This window comes from Nipponia nippon, unplaced genomic scaffold (genome assembly GCF_047370975.1).
Source record: "Nipponia nippon isolate SJK-2023a ecotype South Korea unplaced genomic scaffold, ASM4737097v1 scaffold_4, whole genome shotgun sequence".
NCBI lineage: Eukaryota > Metazoa > Chordata > Aves > Pelecaniformes > Threskiornithidae > Nipponia > Nipponia nippon.
This window is the reverse complement of record NW_028262358.1, coordinates 74,706,417-74,723,868: the sequence shown is the minus strand read 5'-3', so window position 1 is coordinate 74,723,868 and position 17,452 is coordinate 74,706,417. Positions and strand designations below refer to the sequence as shown.

Here is a 17,452-nt window from a genome sequence, read left to right as displayed (position 1 = left end):
GCTTAGCTCTATAAGCCTCTCCAGTATATCTTTTATACTGGAAATAATATGGATACACACAGCACTCCATTTTCTGCATAGATATGTCCTCATTATGCCGCCTGCTGTATGTGTTGTAGGCATCCTACCTATTGGTAGGTATTTGTTGATACAATGTGCCCTCTTTAATAGACAGTTTGCACACTAATTGACTCAAAGTATTTTTTACAAGTTGGTTCAGGAAAAGCAAGGGCACTTTTCGCTTAAAGCTTGAAATTAGTTGACACTTGAATAAAGGAAGCAGACCTATGTTCCTTTAGGTTTTCTTCCTTTGTTTTGACATTGAAAAAGCACTGAGCTTGTGCTTCTTTTGTTACTAATAACCTAATTATTTATCAGTGCAGTTAAGAACTGAAATAAAAATAATGTAAGAAGTCATTTGAAAAATCGCTGCAATCAATCAAAACCAACTCCTTGAACCTCCTTCAAATACAGCACTAATGGGTCTTTACAATGAAAAGAAAACATACTCCTCTGCTTGGATGGAATCGACTGGAGCCACATAATTACTGGGAATGTAACCAGTTTCGCCTGTAGTCAAGGACCGGGCCTCCCACCAGTCTCCTTCCCTGCAGAAACAGAGATGAGGAGGAGAAGTGAGAGCGAGACACAGCTGTAAAGACAATGATCTGACTTTGCTAACAGCACCCGCAGCTGCACGGTGTAAGAATCCACAGCAACTCATCTCTTGATCACTGGTGTGCTTCTGAGAGCGCTGTTTGCATCTAAACCCAAATAATATATGTATTTCTTTACACCCATTATTATTTCAGTGGTGATTAGTAATGTAGCCTTCCAAACGTAGCATAATGGCATAAACAGGCATAACAACCCAGTGAAATCAGGTTTGGTGAGGGCTGGATTTGGACGAGAATATTGAAAACTGTCTCCATAGCAATTATTCTAATACAGACCCTTGAGAGACCTCATAGAAAAACTGCCAAACTGAACACTCACATCCACTGCTAATTTTAAACTTCTATGGGGATAATTAATCTGAAACCCAAAGGCATCAAAAAGCCATCTATCAACATGGAGTTTTAGATAGCCCTTAAGGATCACGCTTCATTGTTTAGATTCCCTCTCTTGGTCATCTAGAGAAGGTATCTGAAGTAGCAAAGGACTTTTAGCTGCATTTTCAAATACTTACAAAATCCCATTCTTCTACAACATTTAAATATGAAGAGGTCCATGCAGGACCATCTTATGGCAGCGTTCCACAAGCTTAGCATCAATTTTTGTCGTACATGCATGTGTACATGGTACTGCTCTTCAGACAACGCGCGTTGCTGTAGAATGTCCAGCTTTAAGAGAAGTTTATTTCTCAGCTTTTTATAGGATGCAATGATTTGGGATTTAGCAATTTGTATTTCACACTCAGCACCAGATTCACCGATGTTTAACTCCTACCACTACTAATAAGCATTCTCTTTTCTATTTCTGGACTGCTTAAAAACTCTTTCTCAGTTCCCCTCTCTGTAAAACAGAGACTTGTTCACTAAATAAAACACTGTTATCAAACGTGGCCAGAGAATTCAGCCTCTTCTGTAGCAAGCAGTTACAGAAAACACGTTGTCTAAGCTATTACTGGCAGGAAAGGTTGTGTCAAGGTGAGCTCTTACTTTAAATTTTCAACTCCACTTTCTTTAAGAGTTTGAAGGAGTATGAACTCTACGGAAAACAACTAGAAAACAGCTGTGATTAGTCAAAAAGGAGACGTTTCCAATTCTACAGTTCAAAACAGTGAAGAACAAGTATCTTTTCTAGAGGCTGGCAGCTGACACTATTTTAACACACCTTGTGTGCATTAGTATGTCAGGCAAATGGCCCTATCTGTTTACATCCCTAATTTTATCAGCTGAAGTGCTAACCCTTCCCCCATATGTTGCTGTAGAATATTTCTGAGAGATTATGCCATACTGTGGTTGATAAATTGTACTATTACATTTCTTCTCCTTACTGTACAGAGAGTCCACTAGATGGAGGTATTTTATCATATCTAAGGAGGAAAAAAGCAGTCCCATGGATGATACCAACATCAGGAACAACCCTCTCTGCTTTGACAGAGAAGCTTAAATCTCTGAAAGCACTGCCAGAAAGCAGGAGGAATGCAGACCTTTTTCACAGCTCTTAATTTTAGACACCCAACTGAGGTAGGAGGCGGCTAGTCAATGGGGCTAGCCAGGGCGTGCGGCAGTGGCAGTAGGGATGCAGGGGATGGCCGAGTGTTTCTGAGCCCCGAAGTCAGGCTCTGCTCTGAACCACCCCTGCAGGTACCTCTTTCCCCCAGACTGCCCGTAGTATCATTTCTGATTTCAAATCACAGGGATACCCTCTGTATGCCGTTTCAGGTATTGCTGTCCTGAACTTTTAATCCAAAGCACAAATCAAATTTCATTTGTTGAGAGCTAAAAAAAAAAAAAAATCCAGACCCCTCCAAAAATTCCGGACAAACTAGCTTTGTGCACATATATGCTTTCTGGTTGCAAGCAGCATTGGCAGACTCTTAAAAAAATGGGCTTCTTTCATATCATTTCTGATATAAGTGAAGAGAGGAAGCATTCTCACGGAAAAGCTGCTTTCTGGAGGTTCCCAGCCTGGCTGTCAGTACTCCAGGAGTGTGGTTAGGTCCCTGTTTATAAGCAGACAGAGGTGACTATGATGGGAACTGAGCTTCTATAATCCTACAAGAAAATCAGTCGATGCTTGGGTTTTTTTCTCTTAGAAAACCTTCCTCCAGGCAGTAGTTACCTGCATCAAAATGCATTCACTGCAACCACCCACACGTGGGGGAACCTCTCTGTCCCACCAACTCCAAGTATGATTGCTCTGCAAGTCCTGGTGAGCAGCCCCTGATTTCATCAACTGGCATGTGTAAGGAATTTATAATGCATAAAATTTCTTCTTGTTTCAAGTTACGGCATAGTTTGTGCAAGGTTAGGAAAGCAGCAGGCAATGTGAACAAAAATGGATGATAGGTTAAAAAAGGTTTTTTTCCCAAGTGCTAATTTAGAAGTAGAGAGGTTTTTAAACTGCTGCTCCCTCTACAAGTCGTAACTGAAGTTTCTGTGCTTTCATCTACATCAAAGCTCTTCAGCTTCATAGCTTCATGAAATATTCCACAGAATTACCTGATTTTTTTTTTTTAAACTTTAATGCACATTGAGCCAACTCCAACCCTGGAGTTGTTCTATTAAAATTAACGAGTTGCACCAGGGATGAATTTGCCTCACTGTCACATAGTGTAAGAAAAAAAGATGCGAGCAATATCACAAAGCCTCTAGAAAGTGACATACTTGGTTGTTAACCCATTTTTACCTCCACATGATAGCAATACTGAACATAACACAGAGCCTTCAACTTTGTATTCTTAGCCAAGAATTACAACATGTTCAGATATAGGTCAGTAGCACAGTAAGTTTTAGATGTTATTTTTTAAATTGCTAAGGGATTTTTTTCTATGGGCAGTTAATAAGATTAATTTTAAGCTGATGATTTCCAGGATGAAAGTGTGGTTTTCAAGCCAAATGCAACTGTATAATGGTGCATTCTCACTTAACACAACTTCCTAGCATGTTCTGACTGTATCACCTACCTTTAAAAGGAAAAAACAATGCTTTTAAACGTGGTACGCAAGTCTGGGTAACATCTCTTTTGTGAATCAGTTTTTAGCTTGTTTCTGTATAGAGATACTTGCAGCAGATTGCAAAGAGTGTTAGTACGTGCTTTGCAGAACTTCTGTGACTACTGGTAAAGTACAGAGCTGGTACTCTCAGTTCTGAATGTGAGTTTACTGTGAAATGTAAGCAGTGAATCACACAATCTAATGCTGATTTTTGAAGTAAAGCTGCATGTGGTTGAAGTTTTTCTTTTCAATAATAAAGCACTTTGCAGAAGTGCACTAAATGCAAAGACAAGTAAGCATAGAGTAAAAACCCTACATATCTTGAATACCCGACATTAGATTTTACTAATAATATAAGCAGACAAATATAATTTTCAACATTGTAAGTTTAAAAATATTAAAAAGCGTATTCCCAAGCCTAAAACTTACGAGCTGTTAAGTATTTGAAATTTTTCTCCTTTGTGAAAACTCAAGTCATCTTCTGTTCTTGCTTCATAGTCATAAAGCGCCACAAAAAGAGTTACACCTAAAGAAGAAGATAGGTGAGTTACACTCCATCACAAAAAACAGGAAGGAAAGGAGCCTCAAGAGATGAGGTGGCTAAGCCAAATGTAAGCTAGTCCCGCTTGCTGAGCAGCAAAATACACTGAAGCCTCCTACTTTTTGGACAACCCTTCCAATCCCTTTGCTTTTATGCAGCCAGCGGGCACGTCACCTCCTTCACTCTGTACAGTCATCAGTACTCTTGGTTTGATACCCACAAACAGTGTAGGATCCCAAGCGGGCAAAGGGGGTTTGAAGAGAGAGTTTAGCCATAGCCATGCCAAGTATTTCCTGTTAACTACTTGAGGTGGCTCAGACCACACTTTCCGATCCCTGGTAGAGGGATGAAGCAGTCAGTCAGCCAAATTGTGTGTGTATACATAATTTCTCACCCCCCAAGTGAACAAGCACCTGCAAGTTAGCAAAGGTAGGGCTGAAGACCCCGCTCCGCCCCTACTTCAATTCTTTGCACTATTTCATGAAATAACTCTTCCCAAAAGCAGCATGCTGAGACAGTTGTGACTCTGCTGTAATTATGTGATTGATACTCACTAAGGGCATCAAAAGAAGAAACTCACCTGTTCCTCCTCTTGTACGCAGCGTCCCTGTATGAGAGGAGGAATTGACTCCACCAAACACAGTCAGTCCTTGGCCTCCTGTGGCATGGAAGTTGTTGTAGTTTGGGATTGAAGTCACACCAAAGCTAGGATAGTGCTGCGGAGTGGGATCTGTCCCATAGCGGTAGCCTGAGCTTTGAGTTAAACTGCCATCCCTCTCGTCAGTCAGTTTTGTTGCTTCTTTATCCTTACATTGCACACAGCCCATTATCTAAAATCCTAGGAGAGGAAGGCAAGGACAGGTGTTTGTATGTTGATGCTCACCAGATCTCCCCTAAACCTAGATATGATGAGGATCAAATTAAGTTCACCCCTCAGAAGTTAAGTACTTTGAAAAAAACCCACAGTGATACGAATATAAACAGCAACACGTTGGGAAAAGCTCATAAGAGGTCTTCCTCGCAGTCGTTTCCCATCAAGGCCTGGGGAAGGAGATGTGCCTGCTCTTAGGGCAGTGGCAGCTCTCTGCCCAGCCCTGCCAGGCAATGGCTTGCACAGAGGTAGCAAGAGGATGAAACCCCTCTCGCTCACCCTTCGCCAGGAGAGCACGACTGGCAGGCAAAGGACTCAGCCAAAAAGTGCAGCTGGAGGTGTTCAAGTCTGCCCCCGAAACACAGAGCAAGGCACTCAGCTCATGGTTCATGTTTGACCTTGCCAACTACATAAGAGCTGACTTCACCTAAAGGCAATACGACCTTTTTCCATTGCTGGAGCTCTGCGTGACAAGCAGAAAAGCAGACTCAATGCGCTGATAGTTAGCACAGGAAAGTAGGAGGGAGAAAGTCACGGAGGAATTAACACGTCAAATGCAGAGCGTCTCCAAGTCCGGATCCCGGACAGGAGGAAATCAAGAGGGTATGGCTTGGAAAAGGTTGTGCTAAGTTTTTAATTCTTGTGACCTCTTCTTTAGCACCCTCATGGGGCACTACCAGGGCCTGGGTTAATCTCTCTTAATTTTAGGTACCTGCCTATCTCTAGGTGGAGGGAGACAGAGGGTGATTGGCCACATCTTAGAAGCAGCCCTCCAGGGTTAGTTCTGTTACCCGGTATTGCTTTTCATCTGTCAGCTCTAACATCTTATAACCCATGTGCTGGTGTTACCAAACTCCTTCCTATTGACTCGAGCTGAATCTAGACAAAAAACCCGAGTTTCTGAAGCTGCGTGTGATGAATCTAGGGAATCAGATACTCGTCTGGATGCATCCTTGATCTGAACCAGTACAGTGACTCCTACACATAACCTGGCACACAAACAACATAGTCTAAACACTGGGGCTGCAAGAAGAGCAGTGACAACAGAAAAATCTTTGAAAAAATGAGAATTACTGGACATGCTTTGTTCAGAATAAACAAATAGGCAGGGAGAAAATACATAGAACATAAAAAAATATAGCGAAGAAGGTTTTTTTGGTTTTTTTTCATATTTCTTGTCACATTTCAGCCAATATCCATCACTTGGGGTAAATAAAAAGCCTATCCTTTTTCAAATATCCTCATTTTTCTGTAGCTGCCAGGCTGGCTATTTTGTATGCCTTACCCCAACATCAACACAGGAAATTGGTTTTGACAAACTCATGGGATTCAGAAAAAGCATATTCCTCCACTGCTAATGCTTGAAAAATTATGCGGTAGCTCCCTGCTCGTCTGTGACAGTCCACAATCTGGATACCTGCTTAATAAATCTAACCTGCCTAATTAAAAAAACCCTTCTGTTGAAGGGTATTTTCTACAATTTGAAGATACTTCCAGTTATTCTACAAGCCTGTTCAGAAAAACAAGCACCATTTTAATGTATTTCCCTGAGCTGTATTGCCTTTAGTTAGCACAGGTCTACAGTCTCTTGCTCTTAGCTTAACTTAAAGGCTCCCTTTTTGCATTTCTCATTTTCCTTCAAGATGCCACATTCACTCAGCAGAGTTCCCTCACCAAAACATTTAAGTCTCTTCACACGAACAGAAACAAGGACTCTTGACTCTGCACTTGCTGCAACAGGCAGCATGAGCTGGGATCCCTCAAGAAACTACAGCAACAACAGGGCGAGGGAAAGGGGTTTGCAGCCTGGAGGTTGCACTGCTGGTGCTACTGCTGCGGCAGCCGTGCTGGCCTCCAGCCTCTGCTCACCCTGGTAGCTGGGCTGGTGCTGGAGGTGCAGGGTACCGTGCCGGGGCTCAAGGTTGTCCATCCCCGAGACCAGCAGTGACTCCAGGTGAGGCCACAGCGACTGCGACGGGTGCAAAGGTGCCCTGGCCAGCTTCGTATCAGCTGTGAAAATCTGCTTGCACACCTATCTCTGCTGCTTTTACTCGTTTCAACAGCAGGACAGTCTGGCTCTGGAGACCCTTTGCTTGGAGATGTCACTCGGAGGTGAGGTTTTCCCGGCTCCTCTCAGAGCCAAGGAGCCCCATGCACTATGCCAGGGAGTGAAGCAGGGCCACAGGGGAGGGCAAGGCCCCATGGGGTGACTGCTCATCTCACTGCTACCAGCATGGGCAGAGCCCAGGGAGGCTTTGGGTGGGAGGATGAGTCTGGGACTCATGCTGGAACATACACTTATTCACTTCGAAACAGCTAAGTGATATCCAGGCTTTACTATTTAAAGAAGAATCTCAGCAGCCTTTTTGTTGGCTTGCAACCTTACCTTCCTGTGAAACTCTATTGCCTCCTCCCTTTCCCCTCCCAGCTCCGTTTCTCCTCTTATTTTTTCCCATGTGTTTTCACGGGAAAAAGTAGAAAAGAAAATGAAAGAATGAAAGAAAAAAAGACATGGGAGATATGAACTCTGGGAGAGCGGTGGGGGGAAAGGGGTTTTCTTGTTGCTCATTCACAAATGTTCAGCTGAGCAGGGAAAAAAGTCTCCACTGAAATCTGGGAAGATTTCACATACCAATTTACAAGTGCTGACAAGACAGCCCTACACACTTCATTTACGCCTTGATGAAGAAAAAGTTAAAACTACAAATCAGCTGCAAAACCAAAATTGTTCAAAATATTAATTCTGAAAGAACTGAACGAACCAGGAGACGGTATACATATGTCCTGGTAGTTTCAGAAAAATAACGGTTTGGGGTTTTCTTTTTAGTAGGAATGATATGAATAGAAAACCAGTGAATTATCAGTTTCCTGATTTTTGTTTGGGTTTTGCTCCCTTTATCTTTTTGCTGGCAGTGGTGGCGCACAGGGAAGGAGAATTTGATGCAAAGTGAAAGACTGACAAAAGGGCTTTTTCTTTCACTTGCCCTTTCCCGCTTTGTCACAGTGTCTAGACAATCTGAGTATAAAGACTGCTTGATTGTAGCCTCTTGTAAAATGTGACAGAGGGTGTTACATGCTCGCATCTTTTCAAGCCAAGTCCCTGAAAGTTGTCTGTTCCTGGCTCAAAGAAACCAACATCACGGGGAGTTGGCTAAATGTGAGAGAATACATGTATGCATGTACATGCTTAAAGTGATTTCAGCTAACTCAGGGGTTTCGTAGACAATAAATATAAACTCCATTCGGCATCGGCCTTTGTGTCAATGAATGGATTCCAAAAACTAATCTCCTTCAGCATCACAGAACAGGCTTTTAATATCCGAAAGTCTCATCTCCCTGCACGTCAGCATTTGGAGCTGTGGAAGGCTGGAGTTACCCAGCCAGCTCTGAGATCACCAAACAAAATCTGGAGCTGTTTTACACCAAATTCTCTAGAGACGAGCAGGCAACGTTGTTCATCCAACATGCTGCGCAACTTACGGTAAAGGAACAAGATTTTATTCCGTTTCCATTAGGAAAGGCAGCATTTCTCAGATGTGTGAGTTATGGGTCATGCAGCGTTCTCCTAATTTGACACTGGTATTGTTAAAAGGTATGTAACTAGCCTAATTAAAACAAACTTTTCTAATGCAAGCAAGTTGAATTTGTTTATTTTAAAGTTATGTTTTTATGGGCAATATAAAACATGTGTTTTCATGAAAACATAAAACATTTACATGGTTTTTGAGACTTCCTTAGAGACAAATGAAAATAACCATTATGTTATTTGTCTCCTTTCTTGTCCTTGTTATATTTCTTGGACTCCAACATTTATATTGCAAGCAATCCAACATCACCCTAACCAGAATAGTAGTTTCCTCCCACATGGTGCAAACATTATTTGACAAAGATATAAAATTAATTATATCATTATTAATTATTTTTATAACTATAGCACCTTAATTACTTTCAGTTAGGAAACAGATGAAGGCTAAGAAGATGTTATTAACACTGTTATTATTATCGTAAATCACCCTCCTTCAGTTTTTCTAGTGGGTTGTTAGTTCTCGATACAAAATGGAAGCCAAGACTGAAATACCCGCCAAAGCCAGACATCCGCTCCATTAACAGAAACAAAATCAGTTCTCTGTTAGCTAATCGAAACCTAGGAAAAGTCCAGTAGTACTAGGAAAAGTCCATTTTTCATACTTCTATTTTAAAGGGAAAAGTTCCAACATGTGATATTTGAAAAGCAAAAAGTATTGATAAGCCTTTGCTTAGTCTAGCTTCTGCAGTTGTAAAGCATCAGGAAAAGATGGATGGGAGGAAGTCTGGTGTAAATTCACTCCTTCAGAGCACCGGAATTTTTTCTGTAAGATTTTGCAACTCGCGGCTGAAACTCTGAATGAGAGTATCTCTTCAGAAACTGCTTTTTTGAGTATTGTAGAAAAAAGTGGATCCTTAAAAAGTTTGAGGGAGGGGTACAGGGAGATGCAGGGAGACACCAATCTATTCTGCACCCTCCTATCCATGCCATGGCCTTTGTCCTCCAACCCCTTGCCTGGGAAAAGAGACCACCATAGGAGAGGGTTCCAACCTACCAAAGAGACGGGGAGTGGGTTGAGACCCAGCAGGCTGCATTCTCCTTCCTCTCCATGGTTTTCTTTGGAATTAAATTTGACGGTATATTTTTAGGAGAACTTCCTCCAGTTAAAGACATGAAAGGGAAAGGCTGGATGACTGGTAACTGTCAACTGTCTTTTTCTGACCAAATCTACAAATCTTGTCTGGAAAGCACCAGCAGGAAAGCTGAGTTAAGAAACACGGGAATCAGAAGAACAAAATCCTTGGCTTTTATTCAGTCTCTGTGGTGAACATGCTTGTTAATCAAATCAAGGGCTGCATCCAGCATGGCTGTGAAAAATATATTCTCTAAGGGATATCTTCTTCATGTTTTATGTTTTGCTGAAAGCACCACAGAAGTATCAGTCTGTGACATCAAATAAACTAAATTTCATGAGCTACAGTAGGATTTAATATTCAAAATGCCACATTCTGGGTTACCGTGAAGATGCAAGAAGGACAGAAAAGGCTTTCCAAGAATAAGAACTACAAAAATTTTTAAGAGAGACTTCAGTTTTCTGTGGAATGCCTCCTGCAGGCTGGATAGGGGGAATAATCAACACAGAAATTTACCCTGAATTTGAAATGTCTTACTTTCCATGCCACCATTACTAGCTCCCTAGAGAGAAACTGATGGAGCACATATTTTGAAACACAAGCCTGAGACACATTAAAACCCCCAATTTTCAGAAAAGTCTTGCTCACCCACTTTGACTATTACAAGTTATTAGGAAGGCATTCCAAGTTGGGCAACAAGCAGGCACTTAAAACTAGTCCTATGTAGGTCAGTAATTCTCACACTGTCTGCTTGCTGACCTCTCTTTGACTCACATCTATACTGATGGGAGCATTTTGGATTTCCAGAATTCATTCTGTGTCAGTTTCAAGCCAATGCAAATTAAACAGATGGAGTAAAATAGCAACACTTGTTGCATTATTTTTGTTTTTATCTATTAACTCTGGGACCTTTTAGAGGACTGCCTTCATTCCAGCTTGACCAGTGATTCCACAATTTTTAGGAATCATAAAGCAGGTCAGAAAGATACAAAAAATACTTTAAAATAATTAGAACTGTTGGGTGTTATTCATTATTTCTCAGGCTTGTGGGTTGCGGGTTACTATATATATACATACAATTTTTATACTAATGGCCCAATCTAGAAACAATAGAATTTACTGCAGTGTGATAGATCTGGTTCATGCTTAAAGGAGGCTGAAGACTGGGGATTTGCGTAGAATGCCTGCAAACCTACATGTGCACCACACCTGTCATATTGCATTAAAAAACGTAAATCAGAGAAGACGCAGTACCACCGCTGGACGTCCTGTGACTATTAAAGATATGCAAAAAATCTCACATACACAATGTGGTATTCCTGAACAAAAGGCCAGAAACACCAGGGCAAAACTTCAAGTCAAGGATCAGGATGTATCAGGATCAATGACTGCATTGAAACAGCGTTTTCATGAGAAAAACAGCACTGAAAAATGCCTGGGCTGCATTCATTTGATTTTTGAAGAGAGTCCTTTAATGCTTCACCCCCATACTCTGCTTTAGTGGGCTGAGCAGAAAAATCTCAGCAGTTTAATTGCTTGTTTGTCTGCAACAGTCAAAAGTCACGCCAATGCCCTGTGTCAATGGATATCCATGGCCAGAGGATTAGGAAGAGCAATCTTACATGAACTCCTGCTGCCATACTGCTTTGGCTCAAAGCAAATGCCTTTGACAGTGCTGGAGTGCTCTTACTATTGTTTCTTGTCGGCATAAAGTTGCTTTGGAAGTCTTCTACAATGGTGTCAGAAGGGATTCAGGAAAATGAGCCGCTCCTGCTGCCATGAGAAGAGCAGAGCCTGCAAGGAGCTTTGAACTGCCATATTCTGCCCCGCTGTTCCTTCCCGTTTACTGAGTGACTGGGGACACGGCCCGGGAAACAACAGCGTCCTGACACTACAATGTCTAAGTCGTAACACATGTCTGCAAAGTATAGCACTGTGCTTGCTTCCCCTCTTTTTCCCCTTTGGGACCTGAACTAAGAGACAGTTATGAAAGATAAAGATTTGGGCTTCTTCTTGCCTGTTTAATTTCAGCCAGCCTCAGAGGCCTGGAGCGGCAAAGGGACGGTGTGTGTTGAAGGATTTCATTGAACTACAACCAGACCCGTGGTTTCTGCCAGAGGTTGTGAGCACAGCTGTCCATGGGGCAGGGCGGGTGGCCACTGAATGCCAGGAAGAAAGAGCGATGAATGTCTCGACAAACAGATCCATCATCCTGCTGGTGGGGTATGGTCCCTCTCCAGCAAGATATTTATTACAATCTAGACAATCTATTTATTATCTATATATCTATACAATCTATTTATTACAAGCTAAAGAGGAAAAAGGAAGTCAGTGTTCCAGCTGTGCAGGAGGGACAATAACCATGTCCATGTGTGGTGCTTTTTTGAGGGACAGTTGTGGTGGGACTGGCTGATAGCTCGCTGGTGGGGAGGTCACCTGGCAAGGCCACAAGAAGATGCATTAGCACAGTGCAGCTGTACAAGCAACTGTAATCAAAAGCTCCCCAATGCAACTGATGCAAGAAGAGGAGACAAACGCTCCAAACTGCCCACAAAAGGACACGTCGCCCTTTTGGTTTTCTGCAGCTTCTTTGCCAGCTGAGTCTGTGAATGTCATGGCCTCATCTTTTTCAAAAAACAGTGAATTCTTTTCCACTCTCTGTGATACATCCTTTTCAGAAAAAAAAAAAAAACAGAACAAAACATAAGAAGCAATTAAAGCTGAGTCTCACCCTGCAATCTCTTAAAGTAACAGTAACTGAATTACTCTTTGTACTGTCTCAGGGCTTTTATTACTTTAAAAAAAAGATGCCCTAAAAAAATGCAGCACAGGAAGACCGGTTCTGAGGAGAGGTTCTTCTGTGTTTTTTTCTTTTCCCACCAACATTCAAACTTCACTTGTAATCCAAAAGAAAGAAGCTTACATATAGCTAACTTGAGAAGGAAGGCCTGCAGGTTTTACATTCATAAACCGAAGAGCAAGCCAGACTCAAAACTGCACTTAGGATTTCTTTCTTTTTTTTTCGTGCTTAAAATGAATTAAAGGAAGCTTTGAAATTAACAGCTAAAGGCAGCAGCTACACACAGTAAACACCCTGCTTACTCTACAGTTAAACCCCCCAAAGGATGGGTCTATCCTTGGTTCTGAGTAACACAGAAGAACACCATGTAAATTCAATAGCGTGAATTCAAGCTACGTTCCTCCTTCATCAGGCCGCTTGTGGTAGCTCTATTCACTAGCAGAGAGAAGTGGGAGGATGGTCTGCATAAGCATTTTGAGCTAATGTGCCTAAATTTTAAAGTGCCTTTTAAGTATATAAATTAGAAAACCTGTATCAAGAGAACAACTACTGCAAATGCCACAATCATTTTATCTTGGAAAGAGAAGTAGTGAAACAGTGTCTCCGCTGATTTCCTCTTTCTTTTCCCCCATTAAGAGAACAGAAAAATGAATGCAGGTTGATTCACACTGTTCTGATTTTTTTTCTTTCAATTCTTATTTTTAGAATCTACCCGGGATTAATGGATGTTCATCTGATCCACAGTACAGGAGTGGCACAGAGCACAATGCAAAATCTGAATCGGGATGGGCAGGGAAGGAAGGGGGGAAAGGGAAAGGGAGCGGTATAGAAGCTCTGCCTGTTTGCTTCTTTGGAATATGTAAGAGGCACAGAGAAAGATTTTCTCTCAAAAAACCCCATTGGTCCCTCCCCACCCCCCTTTGCCCATGCACAAACGAAACTAACCTCTTCTCTGCCTCATCTGATTTCTGTTTTGTGACTGAACAACTCGGAAGGTGTGACAGCAAGGAAATGGGAGAAAGCGGAGTCTCAAATCAGGAGATGATTTCCTTTGAGACCATTCCAGATGCTGTTCCCTCCTGAAGGGGCTCTTGTTTCACCTAACTTGCTACTGCTAATATTTTAGAAGTGTTATTTAAATTCCTTATTTGTCCAGTTACATCGGGGAAAAGAATACTTTCCTTCCTAAACAGGAGCAAAAATTTGCCTGTAGCCAGGTCACAAAGAAATCCCCAGTCTTCTCACCATCACTGCAGCTGGCTTCAGCTGCAACAGCAAAGATGCTTACAGTGAGAGACCCCAGACAAGGTGGCAACCACAGGGTGACAAAGGCCAGTAAGCAACCAGAGTGCTGAAGGTACTGACTACATCAGTAACGGGAAGACACGAAAAGCCTGCCTACACATACACAGTGCTATTAGTGAGATCAGTTTTCTCAGACCCAGCTGTTGCCACTGTGGTTTCAATGTATGACAGCTTACTTCTGTACGACAGCTTAGGTAAGTATACTGGGTCTGGATAGGGTTAAGTTTCTTCATAGCAGCCCAAACCCTGCTGTGCTTTAGCTTTGTGACCAAAGCAGTGTTGATAACACCCCCATGTTTTAGCTATTGCTGAGCAGTGCTTGCACAGCATCAAGACTTTCTTTGTTTCTCACTCTGCCCCCACAGTGAGTAGGCTGGGGGTGGGCAAGAGGTTGGGAGGGGACACAGCCAGGACAGCTGACCCCAATGGACCAAAGCGATATTCCACACCATATGATGTTGTGCTCAGCAATAAAAGTTGAGTTTTTTTAAAGTAGCCATTGCTTGGAGACTGGCTGAGCATCAGTCTGCTGCTGGGAGATGGTGAGTGAGTGCCTTTGCATCACTTGTTTTCTTTTCATTTCCTTCACTTATTAAACTGGTTTTATCTCAACCCATGAGTTCTTTTGCTTTTGCCCTTCCGATTCTTTCCCTCATCCTGCTGGGAGGGCAGTGAGCGAATGACTGGGTGGGGGGCTTAGCTGCTGGCTGGGGTCAACCCACCACAGTGAGTAATATGTAAGTGATGGTTTTGGTCCAGAAAATAACTTCAGAGGCACACAGGTTAAGCCATGTTAACCAGACAGGCAAGAACTGAGATACTACCTGGAGATTAATTTGTCAGGATTACAAAGATGACATATTACCATCTAGTCCATTTTTAGCATAGATTTTTAAATCTGGAAAACAAGAGAGTGGGAGGCTGAGATGGTAGTGAAAACCACCCTGGACAATGGGACATGGAAGGAGACAAGTCTTAACTTGCATTCTCTCTTACAGAAGAGTGGCAGCATTGATGCGTACAGCCCTCTGCTGTCCAGCCACAAGGCCACTAAGACCAGTGACTCTCAACTCTGTTTTGCCAAGTACCCTACAAACTGCAGCTCCACATATTCTACAATCCTGTGCTGCTGCAGGCTTCATCTGTGCCACCAGAGATGTCTTCTAGGAAGTCTATGGTCTGTCTCTCCTTCCTTTTAACCACACACAGTCCTTGGTGCCAAAAGGCTGGGAAAAGCCCCTAGAAACAGAGATAACCTACACAAACCTGGATGGGGCAATCGGTAGACCAGGAGATGAGTAATAGGAGGGGAATTGAGGCAGAATCCACAAGAATGGGAGGAAAAAGAGAAGCTACTGTCCCCTTCCCTGGCTTCTGCTGAGGACCAGTGACCCACAGCAAAGTCCCTCTGCCTCCAAAGGTGGATCAATACTGCTCAGCTCAGAGTGGACCCTGCAGTACCACAAAGCCCAATGAGGTACCCCACTGCTACCTCAGGGAACTCTAGGAGGTAGTACTGAAACTGATACACATGGACCTACATCCCAAAAGGCCTGCTCCTCTCTGTCTCTCTCTGTCTTTCTTTCTGTCTCCCTCTCCCTCTGTCTTTTGAAAAGATACCAGCATTCAAGATACCAGCAGCAGCAACAGAGGAGCACAAAACAACAATGCTGGACAGATGCCTTCTGTCCTCGATGTATTGTCCTCTTTGTCTTTGCATCCATGTATATGGTTGTAGGACTGTTGAGTTTTCATTTTTGGTGATTAATCCCACAGCCTGCCCTGTCTCTTAGGTGGTTGCAGTGCTTGAAGCAGAACATCACAGCCCAGAGGAGAATGAGCCAACAAGAAATACATGTGCTTCAAAAGGCAGGAGTTAGAGTTTAAAAAAGCGGTGATGGTGGGGAAAATCATGCAGGAAGGTCCCTTCTATTAGCCAGAGAGGATGGAGCTTAAAAAGGGATCAGATGCCAGCTAAGGGCCATGAAAAATAGATTCTGCTAGGTTAGTGAGCATTTTCCAAAGGAAGGCAGCAAACAGCTAGAGGGCCCTTCCACATTGATCAAAATACCTAAATATCACTAAGCATATGGTAGATCAATTTTTAAGTTTCATAGAATCATAAAGGTTGGAAAAGACCCTTAAGATCATTGAGTCCAACCATTAACCTATCACTGCCAAGTCCACCACTAAACCATGTCCACATCTGAGGGGAAGTAGAAGAGAGAATTTGATTTCATCATGAACCTGAGGTCATTACAGATACTGCTCAGGGAATGATCTGTAAGGGATGCTGATGTGTGGTGACTCTAAGCTACGGGTCCAGAACCTGGTCCTTTAGCCTAGAGCTCTTGCAATCATCTCCTCAGTGCAGCTATAGGAGGTCCTACTTTAATCCTTCATGGCCTAATCAGAAAGTCACATTGAGATAATGGACTAAATGGAAGCTGTGGATATTTAAATTAGGTGTCAGGGAAGAAAATTCTTTCTATTGGCAAGGACAGCAAAACAACCTGGAACAGATTGCCTACTGTGATGTGAAGGCTAGACGAGTATCTGCCAGGCATGGAACTGCCTCTGGTCAGGAGAATGGGTGAGTCTCTTTCAGTTCAATTTTCTGCTACTCAGTGAGTGACAAAAACAGCAGACGCAAACACTTTTTAATAGTCCCTCCCCTCGAGCCAGAGAAAGTGTGATTTCTTTATTTCTCTTGCTCCCTCTTTCATTCTTTCTCAAGGTTTATATGCCTAGGAGAAGAAACTGTACTTTAAATCTGGCCTGTGAATGGAGATAGATTTGCAGAGCTCTAAAAACACACCTGAAGATCCTGTTAGTCACACTGAACAGAGTGTGGCTGTTTGCCCAAGTGGACATCTGCTCAACCTAGCATGCAGGATTATCTACAGTGGTGTTCCTTGACCTGCGATCCAGGGAGCACTGGGGTCCATAAATCATCAGGTGGTCCACAAGCTCATAGCACACGCATGACCAAGCAAATACACATGCACTGGACACTGTGCCAGCATTTCGCCGGTGGTGCTTGAGCTCCCCCTCGCACTGCCTGCACGTCCTCCCTGGTTTGACTCGTTCTCTGAGCATAAGCAGTTGAAAAGCACTGACCCAAAGTGCCCCAGAGGATGGTTCCAGCCATCCTCATCAGCAGGATGAAAAGAGCAGTGTGTGAGGAAGAGGCAGACAACAGAAGTTTCTCTGTTTCTTTGCATTTAAGACACAAAAGGGAAGTGCAGGACTGGGTGATAATCTGGAGAAGACAGGCAGGGTTTCACTGGAGGTGACTGTTTTGTAATACACCTCATGGACTACACAACTGTTGACAATTCAGGAGATCTGGAGATCCTGCCTGGGCTTCCTCCCTGTTTCCTAGCACTGAAAGAGAAAAAACTCAAGACTGCACAGGGGACAGACTCTAGATTTGTGGATTGTGTTGTAAAGAGAAAGTGACCTCTTGATAGGGAGCGAAGGCATGCTCTGTAATCCAGGCTGGCTAGGCAAGTCTGATTAAATAAGCAACCGAAAGCGCATTCAGCACAAAAACATATCAAGCACAACATTAACCAAAGCAGAGGTTTTGATGACCTTTTTCAGTTGCCT

At 42.8% G+C, this 17,452-nt stretch overlaps 1 protein-coding gene across 5 annotated transcripts in view; it reads right to left on the bottom strand.

Annotated features, from left to right (window-relative positions):
* FYN (FYN proto-oncogene, Src family tyrosine kinase) overlaps nt 1–17,452 on the bottom strand; it is a 140,510-nt gene that overhangs the window by 34,119 nt on the left and 88,939 nt on the right. For all 5 annotated transcript variants that reach the window (XM_087774425.1, XM_087774420.1, XM_087774424.1 and 2 more), the window contains 3 exons: nt 4,786–5,043; nt 4,094–4,190; nt 510–608 (listed from right to left, as the gene is read on the bottom strand). In XM_087774425.1, coding sequence (XP_087630551.1) covers nt 510–608; nt 4,094–4,190; nt 4,786–5,032 — 443 coding nt within the window. In that variant the 5' untranslated portion in view covers nt 5,033–5,043. The remainder of the gene's footprint in view (nt 1–509; nt 609–4,093; nt 4,191–4,785; nt 5,044–17,452) is intronic.